The sequence below is a fragment of the Castanea sativa genome, chromosome 9, assembly GCF_040712315.1.
Source record: "Castanea sativa cultivar Marrone di Chiusa Pesio chromosome 9, ASM4071231v1".
Lineage (NCBI taxonomy): Eukaryota > Viridiplantae > Streptophyta > Magnoliopsida > Fagales > Fagaceae > Castanea > Castanea sativa.
The window spans coordinates 43,490,184-43,512,981 of NC_134021.1; the positions used below are offsets into that span (position 1 = coordinate 43,490,184).

Here is a 22,798-nt window from a genome sequence, read left to right on the forward strand (position 1 = left end):
ACACAAAGATTAAAAAAGAGCCACTGTCAGAGATAAAGAGCAACAAGTAAAAGGGGAACACACAGCATTAGGTGGGGATTTTATCAGTCCCATTCTTCTCTAAATCTCTCCCTCTTTATCTTTTTCAAATCTTAATTTTTGTTTGCTAAAACCTCACTTTAAGAACTACGAATTGGTATGATCCCCATCATGGCAACGTAGGCAACCTAAACAAATTATTAGGTGCAGCCAGAAATAAATAAAATCACATATCCCCTTAAACATTAAAATAAATAAATTCGAAAGAAAAATATAAAAAAACAATGGAAAAGCCGAAAGTGAGTGACGGCATGAACGTGAAAGAAGTTCATGGCCCATGAAATTATCAATTAACAGAAACAGTAGGGGAAAAAGGTTTCCCAATCCCGCTATAAACAAAAGCGGCCTTCAGCAAGAATAAGGAAAAAAAAAAAAAAAAAAAGAGCAGCACACACACACAGAGACAAAAAAAAAAAAAAAAGAGACATAGGCAGAGATAAAAAGCAACAAGTAAAGGAGGAACACACAGCATTAGGTGGGGATTTTATCAGTCCCATTCTTCTCTAAATCTCTCCCTCTTCATCTTTTTCAAATCTGAATTTTTGTTTGGTAAAACAAATAAGGTTGGGTTTCATGAGGAGTTCCTAGCTCCATGTGTGAAGCTTTAGGTACGAGTCCCTGACTCGTAAATCCTATTTGAACATTACCAAATAAAAATTCTTTCAAGCTTTGGTTAAGTGTTTTCTCAAGTAGAGTCCTTGACTCTAACAAATCAAATTCATCAATGGAGTCCTTGACTCTACCATATTTTAATGGAGTTATTGACTCTACCAAATTTATGAAGTCCTTGACTCTACCATTTTAATGAAGTACTTGATTCTACCAAATTAATGAAGTTCTCGACTCTACCATTTTAATAGAGTCTTTGACTCTACCAAATTAATGGAGTCTTCGACTCTACCAAATTAATGGAGTTCCTTACTCTACCCCATCAATGGAGTCCTTGACTCCACCAATTTTTAACGGAGTTCTTGACTCCACCATCAAATTAATGGAGGCATTAACACTACCAAATTAATCGTGACTAATTCATTGGGATTATTAATTATTTCTTTAAACAAGTTTAGAGTTAATAATTCTTATAAAAAAAACTTACCGCAAAATTGGGTTGAAAAAAATTTTCCAATCCCAAATATGTGCTCAATGATTAAATTGCTTCAAAGGAGTTTTCTTTCCCTTAATTAAATTTGTGAATTTCAATCAAAATATGATTAAAATTCCGACAAAGAATCAAACGAAAGAAAGTGAAATTTGCTTAGACATTCAACTTCTTAAAAAAGAATTATTAGTTCGATTGTCATAAAAGCATGGTCCTCGAGATTAAAACCAATTATTTTACCCAAAATCAAAATTAAGTCGATGCTCAATTAAATACAAAGTATATGACTTAAATGTCCGTCATTTAAAATTGTGCAAAATTAATTTGAGGATTTCAAAACTAAAACCTCACTTTAAGAACTACGAATTGGCATGATCCCTGTCAAGGCTACATAGGAAACCTAAACAAATTATTTGGTGCAGCCACAAATAAATAAAAGCACATATCCCCTTTAACATGGAAATAAATATATTCGAAAGAAAAATATTAAAAACAATTGAAAAGCCGAAATTGGGTGATGGCATGAACATGAAAGAAGTTCATGGCCCACGAATTGATCAGTTAACAAGAAAAATAGGGGAAAAAGGTTTCCCAATCCCTCTATAAACAAAAGCGGCCTTCAGCAAGGAAAAAAAAAATAGAGCAACACGCACACACAGAGACAAAAAAAGAGACATAGGCAGAGATAAAAAGCAACAAGTAAAGGAGGAACACACAGCATTAGGTGGGGATTTTATCAGTCCCATTCTTCTCTAAATCTCTCCCTCTTCATCTTTTTCAAATCTTAATTTTTGTTTGGTAAAACAAATAAGGTTGGGTTTCATGAGGAGTTCCTAGCTCCATGTGTGAAGCTTTAGGTACGAGTCCCTGACTCGTAAATCCTATTTGAACATTACCAAATAAAAATTCTTTCAAGCTTTGGTTAAATGTTTTCTCAAGTAGAGTCCTTGACTCTAACAAATCAAATTCATCAATGGAGTCCTTGACTCTACCATATTTTAATAGAGTTCTTGACTCTACCAAATTTATGAAGTCCTTGACTCTACCATTTTAATGAAGTACTTGATTCTACCAAATTAATGGAGTCCTCGACTCTACCATTTTAATAGAGTCTTTGACTCTACCAAATTAATGGAGTCTTCAACTCTACCAAATTAATGGAGTTCCTTACTCTACCCCATCAATGGAGTCCTTGGCTCACCAATTTTTAACGGTGTTCTTGACTCCACCAATTTTTAACGGAGTTCTTGACTCCACCATCAAATTAATGGAGGCATTAACACTACCAAATTAATCGTGACTAATTCATTGGATTACTAATTAATTCTTTAAACCAGTTTAGATTTAATAATTCTTAAAAAAAACTGACTGCAAATTGAGTTGAAAAAAATTTTCCAATCCCAAATATGTGCACAATGATTAAATTGCTTCAGAGGAGTTTTCTTTCCCTTAATTAAATTTGTGAATTTCAATCAAAATATGATTAAAATTCCGACAAAGAATCAAATGAAAGAAAGTGAAATTTGCTTAGACATTCAACTTCTTAAAAAAAAAATTATTAGTTCGATTGTCATAAAAGCATGGTCCTTGAGATTAAAACCAATTATTTCACCCAAAATCAAAATTAAGTTGATGCTCAATTAAATAGAAAGTATATGACTTATATGTCCATCATTTAAAATTGAGCAAAATTAATTTGAGGATTTCAAAACTAAAACCTCACTTTAAGAACTACGAATTGGCAGGATCCTTTTCAAGAATGCATGATATTCATTGGCATAATATTGTCAAAATGATAATATAACACCGACAAAAATAAAAAGTTGACAAACATCATATTGGTGATTTTTTAAGCAATGGACCTAACATTTCAAATGAAATATTGGGTTCAATCCCATATCTATTGAAGTACAATTTTTCATTTTCTTTGCACCATTTGAGGAAGTCGAGTTTTCCTTCTCCTTCTTCGGACATGTAGGATGTTATGGCCAACATGCTTACAAAACCCACAAGTTCTCTTTTGCTTTCCCAATTCTTTTCCACCTTTCATTCTTTTTTGCTTTGGGCGACCTTTCGTCTTTGAGAGCGGAGGACAACGAACAAAACAATCTCCATCAATAGCATCATTAGCATTAGCATTAACCATATTTTCCTTGTACACTAAATTTTCATCACTCAGCACTATCAATTCTTTTCCACCTAATGATGTTTTGCGACACCAACGTGGTGGAAGATACAAAGATGGAATTCGGTAACAATCTTTGTGAATGAATACACTAAGTGTGTGACGACAAAGTATACCCCAAAATTCAAAATTCTTGCAACTACAACTAGCCTTCTCACCATCCCATAAGACCAACTGTTTTTGACTAGTTTTTTCTTCATAATATTGCAACACAAATTCAATACCGTTTTCTTGAAGCACCGAATATTGTGTGGCTCTTCCAAACTCCTCTTGAAAAATTTTGAAAGCATAGGGTGTCAACACACTATGTGCTTGTTCTTCTATCGGTGAAAAAGTTCTTAAAGAAGAACCTCTATATTTCTCCAACATTGTATCATGTGATTGTGTTTGCTCAATATCTTCAATGGCAAGGTCAACCTAAAATTACACATTGTAAATAATTTAAAGACAAATAAAGACTACAAATATTAAAAAATAAAAAAATAAATCAAATTCTACAATAAAAGAAGGCAATGATAAATAATGACTTACTTGTTCAATAAATTGCGTCAAGTTTATGTGGGAACTAACAAACCATTTGATAAATACATTTATACTTTCGAATCTTCCAGTTGTTGTCATTCCCCCAAAAAAATAGCCACGAAGGTAACATGGTACCCAAAAATGCTTGATTTAATATAAACCACTTACATGATTGTTAGTAAGCATGTCATATTTTGCCATAACTTGAGACCATTGATGCTCAAATTCTTCACATGAGTCTAACTTATATAGCTTGTAGAAATCCGTGCACCAATTTGAATATTGACTACGAAGAATTGCTGTAAACCAACCACTAAATTTAGCAATAATGTGCCATATACAAAAAGCATGTTTTGTGGATGGCAATTCTTTTGATATTGCCTCTGTAATCCATGGATCTTGGTCTTTTAAAACTGCCTTAGGTGACTTCTTCATTAAATTTGCAAAAGTCTATTAATCAAATACAAAGTTATTAGCACATGAAAAAATATAGTAGGATATATAATATTAAACTACTAATTAATCAAGTAAAATTGAAAAATAATTGCACAACCTTACAAGATAATTAAATAATTTACGTACCTTCATTAACTATTGAAATGCACTAGTTGTTTCATTTCGAAGAAGTGCACAACCAAAGAGAATTGTCTTTCCATGATTATTGATGCCAACAAAAATACCAAATGGCATGTCATATGCATTTACTTTGTAAGTAGTATTAAAAACAACGACATCCCCATATTTTTGGTACTAATCAAAACAAGGAGTCGGCGCCCAAAAAATATGCTCCAACCTACTCTCTTCATCAGTTGTATATGCATATTGAAATTTAGAATTCTTTTCCTTAGCAACTTTGCACAATTGTAAGAGACCCATAGCATCATTCATCGCATGCATCTTTCTCATTTTCACATAAAGATTATGGATATCTCTTTTTAAAAATGGAAGATCTCCATGCTTCACACTTTTCTCAAGCTCCATAACACGTATTATTTGCCAAACCGAAAGTCCACCCTTTTTCAATAAGAGAATGCGATCTTTATCTTCTTTAGTGATAACTCGATTGGCCAAAAGAAACCTCACTTCTGAAGGGGACAAACATTCATGATTGTGATCTATAACAAACTTAGTGACATGCCATTCTCGTGGAAAAATGTCAAATGAATTTCGCAATGTGATTCTTAGATGAGCTTTGCATCCACATCTTGTAGATATCTTATTTCGTTGCTCCTTAGATCAATCCATTGTTTTTAATTGTTGTCTACCTTCTCCGTGACAAAAGAAATCACGTCTTGCATTTTCTCCATTTTTTGTGACAAAACAGCCTTTTCGAATTGTAAAACCATATCGATTTGCATAATTTTTATAGAAAATGAAAGCCTCTTCTTCACTAAGAAAACATTGACCAACAAAAGGTTCAAACTCATTTTCTATTGAATTAATATCTTCATTTTCTTCAATAACTCCTATTTCTTCCATTGGATATTCATTCCAAACCACTAATTCCTCCCCACAAATATCATTATTTTCTCCATCATTTGGAAGCTCATTTAAGTCAACACAATTCCTTGAAACACTTTGATAAATCTCACTAGCAATTACAATATCATTCATTTGTTCTATGTTGTAAAAAAAAAAATCAACATCATATTCAATTATAAATGAAATATAAACTATAAATAAAATAAAATAGAATAAAAGAGTATACCTTCTTGAGGTAATTCATTTAAGTCAAAACAACTCATTGGAACTAATTGATGAATCTCATTTGCAACAAAATTCTCATCCATTGATTCTAAAATAATTTAACAAAAATGATAAATAAATATTAACATCATATTTCAATATATTTGAAAAATAAATTAAAAACAAAAGAAATATATGTACCTTATTTATAATTCCTTGAACACTATATTTTTGTAGACATTCTTGGATCATTCATTGAACTCTTCTTTCTTTCTTGTCTTTTTGTTAAACATTGAACTCTTCTTTTAGTTTTTTCTAGGATATTGGTAAAGTGGAGGAGAAGAAAAAGTAAATATTAGTAAAGTGAGTATTGGTGGGAGATGAAATAGGTAATGGGGGGAAATTGCAAAAAGAGCATTTTTGTCATTTTATTTGATAAACAGATTGACATGACTGACCCGTTTAATAAATGGGTTGTGTTAGGGTTGAGAAATATTGACCCATTTATTAAACATGTCGAGTTAGTATTGACCTATATAGTTAGATACTCATGAGTTGATACGACATAACACGACACGAACCTGGCAAGCGAACACGAATTGCCACATTTACACATGGGCAAAGGTACAAATAGTTTAATGAACAAGTACTTCACCATTACTAGATGCAAAACAAATCAAGAGATTGAATCAATTGTAGAATCTGAAATTTCTTTGTTGGGATTGTATGATTCTGGGGGTCGGTATTTTTTCTTACCATGTTGTAGTACCATTGGATTGATATTCAGATTTTGAGATAATGTCAGATGAGCTTGTAATATGTTCAAGGATTAAATATTTTCTATTGAAAAACATGATAGGTGCAAAATATTACAGAATTCTTATGTTCTGCCCAATGCTCAATAAAAGGTGTTTTTCGTTCATTGAATAAATCGATCAATTATATGCTTCAATGCAAAATTAAAAACTGTAAATTCAATTTAGGGTTTTCCTCATTAAATGTTAAAAAAGTTTTTGAATTTTCTTTAAGATAATGAAAGATGCATAATGAGCATATAAAATAATTGTAACCTTAGAGGGTATCAATATTTTAGTAATGATTTACATATCAAAGTTTTATTATTTCTAAATTATCTGCAATATTGGTGGTTCACTTTAGGGTTATTAATTTGGATTCATGAGTAACCTTGCCTATCCTTTTTGTGGACTAAATGGTTTTTTTTTTTTTTTATAGATGGACTAAATGGTTTTTGAGATGTCTTGAAGATTGCATTTGAAAACTTGAATTTGGATTTAGATTTGGATTCTAAATCAATATATTCAAAATTCCATGATTTCAAATCCACTGAATTTAGATATCATAATTTCAAATTCAAGGATTCTATAGGTTTAAAATTTTTGGTAGATTTACCAAATTCAAATCCTTAACCCTTTTTAAAGCATCCAATCATAGTTTTTAGATTTTAATCACCTGAATTCAAATCCACATGCCAAAATCTTGCCATCCAAACCCACCAAAAAGGTATTTCAAATATAGGTTTAAGGTCATGAATGATGGTTATATTTGGCGTTGGGATGGAAAACGACACAATGAACATTTGAAGGTTTGTATTTTTTAATCCCTTTCAAAATTAAACTATTAATTCCATATGCTTTTTTTTTTTTTTTTGCAAAGCAACTTTGCATCATTTTAGTTTCCTCTATTGGTGTATTTGACCCCACACTATGCTTTATGAGGCCTAAGATTCCCAAAATGATTTGGCAATGACAAGGATTCTTTTTAATGTAGATTTGATGAACCAAACACACATTTAAGATTTGGTAGTAAACTCTCTCTCTCTCCACTATATCTACTCCTCGATTTGTTGGGTTGGTTTTTGCTTATTAAAAAAAATGTTGCTTTTTGTAGCACAGATTGTCAAACACCTCTGATTTGAAGTGGGCCCCTTACAATAAGGGCTAGTCTTTCAATGGTTAGTGCAAAATAATCTTGGCAGTCATTCCATAATAATATTCATGCAAATTGAGTATTGGCCTTAATAAACCTATCTTGTCATTGTCAGTAACTTAACCTCCTATAAGAGGTGTTGTCATTATAGTGATTCTGGATATGAACGATAGATAAATCCATGTGCTAGTATGGAGTTACAAAAGTAATCAAACGTTAATGAACTTCTTCATTAATGAATCTAATTAATGAAATTGTTTATTAATGAATGTAACATATTTGTTACATGAATTGTTATTACAATAGACAAGATTTTATGGCTGGTCATGTCCTTTCTAAAAATTATAAATATTGTCAAAGCCACACTTGCAAGGGGTGTGAGAAGAGAAAAAAAAAATCTTATTAATCCTGACCAACTGGGGAAAGCATCCTAATTGCTTGTGAGATTCTTGAATAATATAATTTAGTATGTAAATTTCTCACATCTTAATTTTTATTACATATGCATATGATATAATTGTTTATTGATAGATTTATTATATTTGTTTCTCCTGAATTACTCCCTAAGTAAAATTCCAACAGTGGTTTGCATGCAGATTTATGCCCAAGGCATAAATTAGTTTCGAAAGGGTGTAAACATTTTTTTCTTTTTTTAATGCTTGCGTTTGGTTTTTAGATACAAGAATGTCTGAAGAGTTGGCTAATAGTAGAGTTACAAGCCCAAAAAATGTTCACAAGACTCTGAAGCATTAGTAGACAGGGCCCTAGCATCTCCTGGGACCTCTTATGCACAAAATGTATAACCATTGGCGTAAACCAACTTCCATGCACTTGTGATCTTCAATCAGCACAGAAAGTTGCCAAGGAACTTATGGAAACATCAAACAAGTCTTCAAAAACCAAGCTGCATAGCCTTATAATGGTTCTTGAACAGCCGGGCATCTAGCTGCATGACCTTTAAGGCTTTAATTGGTTGCATATGAAAGAACTGCCATAGCCTGCCGGTGCAAGAATTGGCTACATAGCCAAAATCAACCCGTACACACCATCTATGTTAGTGTCCATCAATTGTCAGCAACACCTACAACCCTCCACAGCTGGACACACTTGCCTTGGTGCTTTCTGCCTTATGTGCATTACAGACTTGTGAATACTTGCAAAACAAAGTTTTACTGAGCATTAGCACTTCTTAAGCAAACTGTTTTGTACCCTCAAACATGAATTTACAGAACATCACATATTCCTGTTACATAAGGCCATATAAATTTATCAGCAACTCCTCACCTTGAGAGAGGGGTAGCTAAAATTTGAGCTGCCACTTCAGCAGAGTATCTCTCCCTAACCAGGTCCTATTTCCAAGTCAAAGTGTAAAGATAATTTTAAACACATATTAACAAATGCAGATTGTTTTGACTTCACTAAGGGAATCCCAAAATATAAAATTTTAAGAAATGAAGGATAATGATTATCAAAGTTTAGCATCTTTCCACTATGAAATATAATACATCCTGTTAGATAACAAACCCAATGGAAAGAATGTGAGAAAACTTAAATTCAAGATGTGGAACAACATTAATAAAAAGTAGAACAGAAGGGCTTACCAGTCCAAGCAGGCTACATTCTACATTTTTCAACCTTGTCTACACACTTATTTGCCTTCTCGAGTCTAATTACTGTAAAGATGAATATACCTCAGATGATATGGTTCATCATATATTATCAAGTTTATTGTATGGTAATGATCTGAAATGGGTATGAACAACTTTCAGTCAATAATTTGATTCAGCACAAAAGTTGTAAAAAGGTAGAAAAAACTCTTTAAGGACATCAGGAGGTTATTATCAAAAAAAAAAAAAGTACATCAGGAGGCAAAGCACAATAGTCTTATATTAAAAACTTACTCAAGTAAAGAGCTGCTGCTCCATGTTAAAAGAATTTAAACTGCTAATATTTACAGATTAATGAGGAAATTCATGTGGAACCATTTTTTTTTAAACTTAGCCGAGATCATATATATATATATAGCCAATGAAACTCCTAGATGTATGAAAAAATCTAGTAACAGAGGGAAAAGATGTTACTTTCAAATAGGATTGAAATATTATTAAGTTATCACCAATGCTTCTAAACAAGCGTCACATAGAACAATGATAGGAATGATGATTTCCTTACATTGCAGAATAAAAGCAGCACATAGTTAAGGCCATTTAGTACTACTTACTATTCAAAATTCTATTATGGTAAATCGTTGATCCATCATGGCATGTTTAACAATCAAGCAATATATGACATTCATAAAAATATTTTGGTTACAGATAAATCGAAATTAAATGCTTTTAGCTTAGAAGATTGTCTCCTGTGAGAGTTTTTCATTTAGTTGGTTATCACACATATATTTACATATAGCCAGTATAAGGTTCCAAAAGATGATAGCTTAAGAAAATTGCCAAAAACATGACTTACGCTGATGCAGAACCTTTTAAGTTGACCCATGGATCAATAGATTATGAATAATGTTGATGATATTTGGATACATCAAGAACTCAATTGAATGATTTGGTCAATGAGGAAATTTTGCTTATCCACATTAAGTCCTCATAAAAGTAAGCTATTCATGGTTTAAATTTTGAACATTCACTAACTGCAATTTGAGTCTAAAGCCTGTTGCATTATAAGAATTACAATAACAATGTCCTGGAACATGCTAATAAAAAATATTTTTATTAACTTCTATATTTTTTATCATTCTTTAAAATAATAAAGATTTTAGAGCAAAAAAAAAAGAATAGAAAAATCAGTTGTTCTCTTAAACTGAAAAAAGTGCATTTTCTTTGGTTGAAGTCAAAGGTTAGTACAGAACCTTAGAAAACCTTCATCAAGGGAGGAAGCTAGATGCTACCTCTAGGTAGGCTAATCATCCTGATTGTGATCTATACATGAGTTCACATATGTAATATGAAACGACATAATAAGTAATTCCAATTGTAATGTTTGCAGTGGCATGCATTTATTATTTTTGCATATTGAATAATTTTAAAACAATGAACTATAGGAAACAAAATGAAGATTCTACCCTGCATTCCAATAGAACGAGTAAAATTAGGAGCATACAGTGGACTGGACTTGTCTTCTTGTCTTCTTGTTTCTTGGGCGTGTGAAAGTTTCTCCTTATGAACCAGAACAACTCCAATAAACCTACATCAAGGAGGCAACCAGCACAAACAGGTAAACACATATACTAAACCAAGATTTCCCTAATCATTGTTTATTTCAAGACTTCTTCTTTTTTGTGTTTTTGGATTAAAAGAGTAGCTTCAAGGACAGGGATGATTCTTTTTATCAATTGTACCAATCCTCTAGATTCAATAATATACATATTAAATTACCTAAGAGTACTGCTTTATCTTATTTGATCAAGGAAACATACCAAATGAGAGTTGGAATAAGTGCCAATAATGAAGCTAAGGTACAGCTAGCAAAAGACTATTTTGAAGTTAAAGTTAACCCCAAAAGGTACAACTACATGCCAAAGCTAAGGAAAAAAGATAATGCAACAACCAACAAAACTTAAGTTAAGAAAAAGGGTAGTGCCTTACGGATAATCAAGAGGAAAATGTTGATTAAACTTCCCGGGACACTAATCGCTATCACTTGACTCATCACAATCAGAGATACCATGGGCCAAAAATTCTGGGACTCTTTCAATCCTTTTTGGGTGTGGTACATCATTAGAGCTTCCTTTTCCGCTAGGTCCAACCCCATCATAGTCATCACGGCTTCGCTTGACTTTGTTGCCTTCCTCTACAATGACTGAATTGTCGAAATTATGATGGAGAACATCCAAACCCTGATAAGGAGTGATGCTATTGTTGGTACACTGAGCCATTGTTTGGTTGAGATCTGCCATGTCTTTCTTGTATACCATGCGGAACCCAAAGCTCCTCACCTCTAAGCCTGTATTATGCGTTGTGATTTGAATTCCAATATGACTGAATCCATTTACATCACATTGCCACAATGATTCTATGGCTTCCTCTCCATATAATTGAGGAAGTGCATAAGATAGCATAATATGTTCTATTTTATAAATGCGTCTAGGTCTAACGACTGTTCCACACACTTCTTCTCCATTGGCTGTCAAAACACAATAACTTGTACAGCAGTCAATTGGGTTGGTTTTGTAAGGTGGAGTAGAACAAAATACAACGCAAGTAGCAATCCCCATCCACTCATCACGCAAATGACTTGGTACTTTTACACTTATTTCAGTCCCATTAGTTTGATGGCTAAACCACCTTGGAATCCTATTTCCAGGAATCATTAGTTCATATAAGTAATTGTATTTGTAGCCAGAATGGAGTCCTAGAAACATACACATGTTGTTGAGATAGAAAGGGAGAGAGACCTGAAGATGCTTTCTTATGACTGCAAAAAACGTGTTAATGATGTCTTGATTGTTAGCCAGGCTACTGCAATTTGAAAGGAGGAGTGTTGGCTCACATAAAAAATTTGGTTTCAATAGATTTGCCACCGCTTTAAGTGATGGACAGTGAAATGCCTTGATTGAACGAATACTTGATGGAAGCTCTGGTAATGATATAAGCGTCATGCAATCCGCCACATTCAAAAGTTGCAGAGCAGATAGTTGACTGATGCTTTCCGGAAGGCATTCAAATTTATTATCACTTAAATTTAAAATTTCTAAAGAGGATAAGCAACAAATATCAATGGGGATTGCATTGAGATTGCATCTACATATATCCAAATTGGTCAAAGAACCCAAACCCATTAGAGAAGTTGATAACTGGCACATGGAATCGGGAATTCTCAGCTTAAATCCACTAAAAGCTACATTTTTAAGAGTTTCGAAGAGAGCATTCGAAGAAGCCATAAATCTTGTTAGAATTCCACTTGCACCAGGCTCCTCTACACTCTCATTAATCCTCCATAAGCTCTCTAGTAGTTTCGAGCATCCAGAAAAGTTGAGATTTTTAAGGGACTTCATATTAAAAAAGGTGCTAGGAAGAGACATGAGATTTTTGCAGTCTCGTACATCCAATAAAGCAAGACCAATTAAATTCCCAATCGACGTGGGTAATTTTGTGATAGCAGTGCCATCCAAGCAAAGCTTTGATACACATTCCATGTTCTCCCCAAATTCTGGAATTCTTTTAACTTTTAAGCAATCAGAAAGGATAAGAATCTCAAGAGACTCCATTTCAAACTTGCTTGGAAGACTTCTGAGGTTTTTGCAACCTTTTAGATTAAGAAGAATGAGCTTTTTATGAACTCCAATTGATGGGTGCAAGCCAAGTAAATTCATACAACCCTTAAGAACCAATTTCTCAAGATTTGGGATTTTGTTGAAGTTAAGGGTTTCAATCAATTGTAGGGATTGCTTCAAGCGAATGAATTTTAACATCTCAAAAGACTGTTAAATCCACACCAAAAACAAAATGTAAAACAATTAGCTTCCACCTAACCTAACAGTTTAATGAAACTTAAAAATAAAATTGTATAAGGTACCTAAATTACCTGTTGTTGGAAACTTGATGGAAATGATTTTAAAGGGTATCCACTCCAATCAAGATATCTCAAAGCATTAGGAAGATGTTTGGGTGCACGCAAAAGGTGAACATTATCAATTATGAGCAATTTAAGATGATGAATATTTGAAAATGATTCAGGATTCCAATATGCCTCTTTTGGTTCATGCAACTTTAGGACCATGCCTTCAATTGCTTGTGTTCCCTAATAATTATAAATAAAAGGGATTAGTAAACTGCAAAATGTAAGATTACCAAAACTACTCTAAATTAGACTTTGTTGAATCATATAAAAGGGTGTATGCTCAAGTTTTCAAAATATTTACCAAATTATTTGTAAGAACATCATCTATGTCCTTAAATAACCACAATCGGCTACGCTTTCCAAGCTCTTTAGGACACTCTTGAGAAACTATGTTCTTCCCCATTTCACGTAGTAAATCATGCATCCAAAAATAATCCTTCCAAACTTTTATGAGAGATTTATCAATAAGAACCTGTAATCCAATATTAGGGTAAAGGCCAAGATAATCCAGTATTTCTATTACATTTTTGTCTTTTTGCTTAAAGAAACATGCAATATGTAGGAATATTTCCTTCTCTACTTCATGTAGTCCATCAAAAGTTACTTCAAGTACTTGGAGAATTTTAGGTTCATGAAATTCTTTAAGCCTATTTAATGTACTATTCCATTGATCAATTAATCTGCCAAACAAAAAGGAACCCAAAATCTCAACTGCTAAAGGAAGGCCACCAGCGTAATATACAAAATCTTTGGACAACTTCAAATAATCTTGGGGAGGATGGTCTTTTTTAAAAGCTCTCAAACTCATAAGATGAAGAGCTTCATCATCATTCAATTGATCAACCTCATATATATCATCTACTCCAAATGTCTGTAGCAAATGCTTATCTCTTGTTGTTAAGATAATCCTACTACCTGGACCAAACCAAATATGCTTCCCAGCTAACTTGTTTAATTGGTCTAATTGATTTACATTATCAAGAACTAGAAGAATTCTTTTATGACGTAACCTATTTTTTATCAAAAGAACTCCATCATCAACATCTTGTATAATCATACTTTCATTCAAAATTTGAAGAATAAGTTGTTGTTGTAATACAACTAAACCAGCTCTTTCGGAAACTTCCCTAACATTAGCAAGAAAACAAGAAGCTTCGAATTCATTAGAAACCATACGAAAAACAACTCTAGCGATAGTTGTTTTACCAATTCCTCCCATCCCCCAAATCCCAATAATTTGAACATCATTGGACCCTAGAGCCAAACATATCTTTAATTTCTCTACTCGAGAATTTATTCCTACTAGATCTTCGTTATTTTCTGTGAATGCATAAGGCAATTTATGCAATAACTCTCTCACAATATTTTGGATAATTTTTGACTCAGGCCTGCAATGAAGAGAGAAAAAATTGTTCTTAGTGTACTAGTAAACCACAAACAAATAGGTCCAGAGAGAGAGAGAGAGAGAGAGAGAGAGAGAGAGAGAGAGAGAGAGAGAGAGAGAGAGAGAGAGAGAGAGAGAGAGAGAGAGAAGTAGAAACCCAACATTCTATTCTATAGATTCAAAATAATTGGATCGAGACGAAATTGAAAGAACTACAAAGATATATGTAGGTTTGTTTGAAGTTAAAAAAAGCAATATATGAGATGGTTGTTATGTGAATATATGGAGGAAAGAAATGTCAAATTGAATTACCTATCCCGTTTATGCAACCCTTTGAGATTGGCCACTTCTATCAAAGCAAATCTCCATATTTGCACCTTCTCTATGCAATCCTTAAAACATTCGTTGTATTTAGCAAAGACTTGGGCAAAAGTACCAGTTTGTTTCCGTACGTCAGATGGATCCACATCATAAAAAATCGGAAAAATCATCATTTTCTTCTCTTTCATGCATCCAATGATCTTTACAAGTTCATCCAAACACCAAGTAGAAGATGCATAGTTTTTTGAGAGAATGACAATCGCGGATCTTGATTCTTCTATTGCTTTCAAGAGTGCTGGTGCAATAGATTTCCCTATCTCAAGTTTTTCCTCATCTCTGAAGGTCTCAATGCCTTTTTGTTTCAAAGCAGCATATAGATGATCTACAAAACTATTGCGGGTATCCTCGCCTCTAAAATTAAGAAAGACATCATATTTCCACTGTGGTGTTGATGAAGAAAATAATGATGAAGACGAGGCTTTTTGAGTGCTTATGGAAGCCATTAGAAATACTTTGGCAAATCTTGAACTACAATAAATATAGAGAAAAGTACATTCAATTAAAATTGAAAGGAAAACTAAAAGGGAAAAAAACTGAGAAGAAGAGAACAATTTGATGTGGAGGCTCTCACATTTTCTAGTTTCAATCAAGTAGTCAACAATTCTGTCTTAAAAAAAAATACAAAAAAACAAACAAACAAAGTAGGCGTGCACGGGGCGCTCTCCTTAATGGAACTGTCGTGACAAACTCAAGATTATATAACTGTATTTATCATGACAAAATATTTTCTAAGTGTCAATCCGCTTGAGCTTAATTTCAGGATGAGCCCTTCCCATGTCAATAAATCCACTCATTAGTTTCTGTTAAAATGATGCATCCTTTTAATTTCCCATAAATAGTATAAAATTATGTCAGATTTACAACGATTCCCTAACATGCCATCAGTTAGCTTTCACGTAATAATACAAATATGAAGAGGAAAGGATTGTAATTTGACAATCACAGTTGTTATAAGGGGGAAGTTCAGATATTAAACAATAGGAATAAATTGTAAAAAGCAGAGCTAGTGGCCGCTGTACATGTTCTTTGGGGTTCAAATGAACCCGTGACTTGAAAAAAAAAATTCTATAGCATTTTTGCACACCCTTATCACTATCAGTCTAACCCAAAACCAAATAATAATACAAATTAGCTCATTCCAAAATCAAACTACAACATAGATCAGCTCATCAAAAAACAAACAACAAACATAGATCACATATCACTCACTCTCTCTCTCTCTCTCTCTCTCTCTCTCTCTCTGATATCTGATCTCATTATCTTGAATCTCATCTCTATCTGATCATCTCAGTATCTTAAACAAGAGTAAAGAGCGACTGTTTGTAAGTTGTAACTATTTCTCTTTTTATAATAAACTAGTCATAGACTCACACGATGTATATGAATAGTTAATTATTTTGTAATTGTAATATAATCTATAATTCGTTCTCTAAAATTTGTTGAAAATAATTTTATTCTCCCTAAAAGTTAAATAATTTCTAAAATTATTTTTCATCTTTCTATCTCTATCAATGTATCATACTATTATTTTGAGCGTGTTTGATTAATATTATTCTTGTATAAGGTGGTCTATATTCTTCGAAATTAATTATGTTACAGTATGCTATGATTTTCTTTTTCTTTTTCTTTTTTTGTACAACTAAAATTTTTAAATTTCAAATAAATTATTCAAATTATATGTTCTCTTAAATGATATTATCATAATAATCAAAACTCATAACAAACTTATATTGAATATGTATAATTTATACTCTAAATTTTATTGTAAATAATTTGTTCTTCCTAAAAATTAAACAATTTCAAAAAATAATTTCCATCACTCTATTTCTACAAATATATAATTTTTTATTTTTTATTGATATTGTTATTCTTTTTTGAAATGGCCAATGTTCTTCTAACTATTGTTATTTTGCATTATATTTTACAAATTTCTTTTAGTACAACTAAAATTTTTAAGTTTTTAAATTATTATTCAAATTCTCATTCTCTTAAGGAGATTATTATGATAATCAAAACTAATCCTATAATTACTGAAAGCTTGATATTACTAATGACAGAACTTGTTTAGACACCAATTTTAATTGCGGCATGATTAATTTTATGCTTAACACACTTAATGTGGAATATACGTGATTAGAAAATTAATCAATCGAAGCATTCAACAATTGCATGGATGAACAAATAAGTGCAATGCTAAATTGGAAAGGGCAGCGGGTGAAAGAATAACAAACCCAAGATAACATAGCGCTATGTTATTGAAAAGGAAAACCGAAGAACTCGACGTAAAAACCTCTCCGCGGTCCTCCAAGCCAAAATGATCCACTAGTGAATAAGTTGGTGTATAAGGATACCAAAAAGACCCTCCAAGCTTAATCTATCCAAAGTACTTAAGCCCTCCAAGCTCCAACTACTAACGAACTTCTTGGAGTCTTGTTTTTACTAGCTTCCTGAATCTTGCAACACCGCCCGATTGCACCATCTAGCCTTACCGGCTTATTTTGGCAAACCCAATCCTTCCCAAGCTCCAAAACACTTTCTACACTATGAATATGTGTGAGTTGTGTTTCGGTACAAATCTTCTCTTAAGGTATAACAATGGGAGAGGAAAAGAAGAAGAGTCTACAAGGGAGTAGCTCTCTCTAAAATGGTGAATGTTGTAGAAACCTCTCTCTAGGGTTTTCTTCTAAATAGCCTCCTTACAATCTTGTGAGTAATATGGGTGAAGAGTATGAGAGTCACACTTAAAATCTCAGCTATCAATGCATCTCACGTGTTATCTCGCGACTTGGACAACTTGCGAGAGGAGTAGCAAAACACACTGACTCTTCAGCTTCCGGTATGTGCTCCTCATGTGACCTTCAACTATCTTGATCAAATTTTCACCACTTAAAACTAAACACATTACAAATAAATCCCACAAAATACAAGGGAATAAATTAATACAATTACAACACTTTTTGTCATGGAATTAAAGCCAACATAAATGTTATGTGAAGAACCATAACTTAACAATTACAATTAATAATATTCAAATAATTGATAGTACTTTTAACCAAAAATTGTCTTATTTTAATTCTTATAAAAGTACACCGAATTGGACCAAAGTGATCTGAAATGGACTGATTAGACAAAATGGACCAAAGTGGACAGAATGGACCAAATTGGACCAAATTAGACAAATGTTGACCAAATGAACCGAATAGACCAAAGTGGACTGAACTAGACTGAATTGGACACTCTGACTTAAATTTTGCACACCCTAATCACAAATAAGTCCAACTCAAAACTAAACAATAACACAGGCCAACCCAATCCAAAACTAAAACAACACAAATCAGCTCATCCTAAAACAAACAACAGCACAGATCATATAGATCTCTTTCTCATGAATCTCATCTTATCTCAATTAATTTTGACTATCTTGTTATCTTCAACTCTAAGAATAAAAAGTGAATATTTGTGAGTTGCGAGTGTCTATTTCATTATAAATTTTTATTGTGTGTGTGTGTGTGTGTGTGTGTGCGCGCGTGTTTAATATTGATTATGAACATTTTTTTAATAATTTTTTTTGTGTGAATTGTGATGTGTGCGAATGTGTGCATGTATAGTACAAACATGATATAACTTTATATAATTTAATTTTTAGGAAATACAAAGGGTTTGTAATGATTCAAAATGAGAAAACTCGTAGAAAGAAATTGTAAAACTTTATGCATTTACTAGTTTTTTTGTTGGTCACTCGATATAGTCAAGTTTTATTTTAATTAAATTTTGTTTTAACTTATATTTCTTAATGAACCCTCTAAATAAAATTCCTAGAGCCACACTGCTCCTACTTTGATACCATATTAAATTACCAATTTTTTCAAAAGTTTAAGATAATAGGAATGACGACTTAACCATAATTCTAACAATTTACGCAAAGCATTGCATAAATTAGTGTAGAGTAAAGACAGGGGTCAAACACATGATCTCATGCTTTGATACCATATTAAATTATTAATTTTTCCACAAAGTTTAAGATAATATGAAATGATGACTTAACCATAATTCTAACTATTTATGCAAAGCATTGAATAAAGGAAGAGAGAGGACCTTGAGGATGCGGATCACACGTTGTCAAGGAGACAAGAGGCTCAAATGATGTCTCAAAAAAAGAACTCTGTGCATGCTCAGTTAGAGAAAGCAAATAGAGAGAGAAGCTTACATAAAGAGGAAAACTATGCACCGATTATGGAAAAGAGAGAGCAGTAGAGAAGTAATGTAAAGTTCAAGAACCTCTTGAAAGAACACCAGATTCAGTTCCTATTATATAAAGGAATGGCCATTCACATCCTCTGCTTTGGTCATTTTTGCTTTAAATACTCCAATTTGTTTATTCATTTCAATGCCAGATTCAGCGTATATTATGCAAGCATGGGCATAAGATAGAAGCACGCTCATCCTCGGTTGGCAGTGAGGTCATGACTTATTGTTTAAAGGGTAAATTGCAAATTACACCCCCTAAAATTTGCGGTGTTTAGATTTTCCACCTTGAAGTTTCAGAATTTGGATTTTATCCCCTGAAATTTGGAGTGTCTAGATTTTACACTCCGGCATTTTAAAATTTTGATTTTACCCTCTAAAGTTTAGAAGTGTTTGGATTTAACACCCCTAAATTCTAAAACTTTGGAGAGTAAAATCCAAATACCCCTAAAGTTTAGGGGGTAGATTCCAAATTTTGAAAAGTCAAAGTGTAAAATTCAAGCACTCTTATGGAAAAGAGAGAGCAGTAGAGAAGTAATGTAAAGTTCAAGAACCTCTTGAAAGAACACCAGATTCAGTTCCTATTATATAAAGGAATGGCCATTCACATCTTCTGCTTTGCTCATTTTTGCTTTAAATACTCCAATTTGTTTATTCATTTCAATGCCAGATTCAGCGTATATTATGCAAGCATGGGCATAAGATAGAAGCACGCTCATCCTCAGTTGGCAGTGAGGTCATGACTTATTGTTTAAAGGGTAAATTGCAAATTACACCCCCTAAAATTTGCGGTGTTTAGATTTTCTACCTTGAAGTTTCAGAATTTGGATTTTATCCCCTGAAATTTGGAGTGTCTAGATTTTACACTCCGGCATTTTAAAATTTTGATTTTACCCTCTAAAGTTTAGAAGTGTTTGGATTTAACACCCCTAAATTCTAAAACTTTGAGGAGTAAAATCCAAATACCCCTAAAGTTTAGGGGGGTAGATTCCAAATTTTGAAAAGTCAAAGTGTAAAATTCAAGCACTCTTATGGAAAAGAGAGAGCAGTAGAGAAGTAATGTAAAGTTCAAGAACCTCTTGAAAGAACACCAGATTCAGTTCCTATTATATAAAGGAATGGCCATTCACATCTTCTGCTTTGCTCATTTTTGCTTTAAATACTCCAATTTGTTTATTCATTTCAATGCCAGATTCAGCGTATATTATGCAAGCATGGGCATAAGATAGAAGCACGCTCATCCTCGGTTGGCAGTGAGGTCATGACTTATTGTTTAAAGGGTAAATTGCAAATTACACCTCCTAAAATTTGCGGTGTTTAGATTTTCCACCTTGAAGTTTCAGAATTTGGATTTTATCCCCTGAAATTTGGAGTGTCTAGATTTTACACTCCAGCATTTTAAAATTTGGATTTTACCCTCTAAAGTTTAGAAGTGTTTGGATTTAACACCCCTAAATTCTAAAACTTTGGGGAGTAAAATCCAAATACCCCTAAAGTTTAGGGGGGTAGATTCCAAAATTTGAAAAGTCAAAGTGTAAAATTCAAGCACTCTTAAACTTCAGGGAGTAAAATCCAAATTCTGAAACGTCAAAGTGTAAAATTTAAGCACTCTTAAACTTTAGGGGGTAAAATCCAAATTCTGAAACTTTAGGGTATAAAATTCAAACACTCCCAAATTTTAGGGATGTAATTTGCAATTTACTCTTGTTTAAACCAAGTTGGTCAAAAAAAAAATTTGGGAAAGAGGCCAAAAATTATTTACTTACTTAAAATGAAAAGGAAAATAATTATGAGAGACTAAAATCACAGTTCCATAAAAAATGAATAAATAAATAAATAAAATTTTAAAAAAAATGACAGCTGGGAACAAAGTTCATCTTCATCAACATATATGCAATGGATTTCTCTCTAAACAGCCTGACTAATCTTTAAAAATTTTTGAAAATGATGATGCCGAAAATAGTTAGTAAGCCACACGGTCCTCACGTGCTCTCGATGAAATACCTACACAACACAAAAACTAAAGACCTTAAGAGGAGTACCGGTGTGGTACCGGCCAAATACCCTCCGACGGTCAAGTTAGAGAAAATCTCTTACTCGCAACTCTAAAGTGCTAGAGCTGAGGTGAATTATGCGTACCTTGGTTCATGAGGGCTTTGGGGTATTTATAGTAGTGTAGAGCCGAAATTCATGCTTTGGTAAAGAAGCCCTTTCCTTCTAGGAGAGTAACTCGTAGATCTTGTGTATCTCTTAGAGTTCTTTTCCTTATAGGAATCTTCTCAATTAGGGCTAAGCGTGTAGCGCAAGAATTCTCCTTATGCACATATGTGTGGAGGTCAAGCAAGGTCATGGACGGAGATTTTGTTCAACCTCTTCAGCTTATTCGCGTCAGCCTTCAGCCTCGTTTATTCCGTAAGATCGTCAGCTTATTATCTATAGCACAAGGTCGTCAAGCCGAGGTCATCAGCTCGAGGTCGTCAGATTTAAGGTCGTCACCTCATCACCTTTGGCTTACCGTGCCACAATTGACGCCGTGAGGTAGGTAGTTAAGTAATGAAGCTGACGACCTTTCCACACCCGTCGCCTTTAGATTTGTCAAGAGCCCAACATAAAATCATCCTCATCAAAAAATAATCTTTAAATTCAGTGGATTTCAATTGTGTTATTAAAAATTTATGACTTTGCTAACGGATTTGCATCATGACCCATGCGCTAGGCATATAGGGGTTTTCTGTAAGTTCACTAGTGATTTGCTAAGTACTCGCTCAGGAACGAATCCTCTACCACTGCTTATGTTGTGCTGAACCTTAAAATTGAAACTCTCTGTGCTATTTTCTTCTTTTTCATTACTCTCTTTGCGAGCTTTTCATGTTTTTAAAGTATTAATTTACTTATTATCTTAAAAATTTAAACTATATTAAAAGCTTAAGTGGTTAAGAGATAATGAATTTATTCATTTAATCTAGTACTACCCTTTCACATGTGGGCCACGTAAGCTGTCACATTAAAAATATTTAAATTTTAGTGGGTACTTTGTTAATAAAGGTTACCAACTTTACAATTTATTTATTTATTTATTTAATATTAAATCAATTAGAACATTATTATAATTGAACCTTAATTTGACTTCAAAACCTTGAACCTATCTATTAACGTATCTTTCAAGGATCTAGCTACTTTTTTAAACCTTGCTCCCATATTAGTATTTGCAACAAATAAATTAAGACTTAGATAATATGAATACGAAATTAACACAACCTTTGTTTCCTTCCTTAAACTTCAAAGGCTAAAATCACCTACCTATACAGAAAATCCAATAAAACTTAAAAGATGTGAAAAAAAAAAAATGATCTCCATTTTTGCACCTTCTCTATGCAGTCCTTAAAACATTCATTGTGTTTAGCAAAGGCTTGGGCAAAAGCAAACCAATTTGTGCTCATACATCAGATGGATCCACATCATAAAAAATAGGTAAACTTTTCATTTTCTTCTATTTCATGCATCTAATGATTTTTACAAGTTAATCTAAGCACCTTATAGAAGATGCATAGTTTCTTGAGAGATTGACAATCGCAAACCTTGACTCTTCTATTGCTTTCAAGAGTTCTGGGACAACAGATTTCCATGTCTCAAGTTTTTCCTCACCTCTAAAGGTCTCAATGCATTTTGTTCCAAAGCAACATATAGATAGTACGCAAAA

General features: G+C 32.9%; 1 protein-coding gene and 1 pseudogene across 1 annotated transcript; both read right to left on the minus strand.

Moving 5' to 3' along the window:
* Positions 1 to 3,039: 3,039 nt before the first annotated feature.
* LOC142609271 (protein FAR1-RELATED SEQUENCE 11-like) lies at positions 3,040 to 5,674 on the minus strand (annotated as a pseudogene).
* Positions 5,675 to 10,589: 4,915 nt separating this feature from the next.
* Positions 10,590 to 17,781, minus strand: LOC142611136 (TMV resistance protein N-like). The gene is made up of 6 exons (XM_075783176.1): positions 17,085 to 17,781; positions 14,785 to 15,321; positions 13,390 to 14,476; positions 13,053 to 13,268; positions 11,114 to 12,948; positions 10,590 to 10,712 (listed from the first exon to the last, which is right to left on the minus strand). The coding sequence occupies exons 2-5, from the start codon at positions 15,294 to 15,296 to the stop codon at positions 11,155 to 11,157; spliced, it is 3,609 nt and encodes a 1,202-aa protein (XP_075639291.1). The 5' UTR covers positions 15,297 to 15,321; positions 17,085 to 17,781; the 3' UTR covers positions 10,590 to 10,712; positions 11,114 to 11,154.
* Between the last annotated feature and the right edge of the window lie 5,017 nt (positions 17,782 to 22,798).

Excerpts from the sequence above, each read along its gene's own strand:
- LOC142611136 (XM_075783176.1), bottom strand. The coding sequence starts at position 15,296 with ATGGCTTCCATAAGCACTCAAAAAGCCTCGTCTTCATCATTATTTTCT. Across the intron at positions 13,269-13,389 it reads ATGTTCTTACAAATAATTTG|GGAACACAAGCAATTGAAGG; the intron begins GTAAATATTTTG and ends TATAATTATTAG. Across the intron at positions 12,949-13,052 it reads CATCAAGTTTCCAACAACAG|TCTTTTGAGATGTTAAAATT; the intron begins GTAATTTAGGTA and ends TGGATTTAACAG.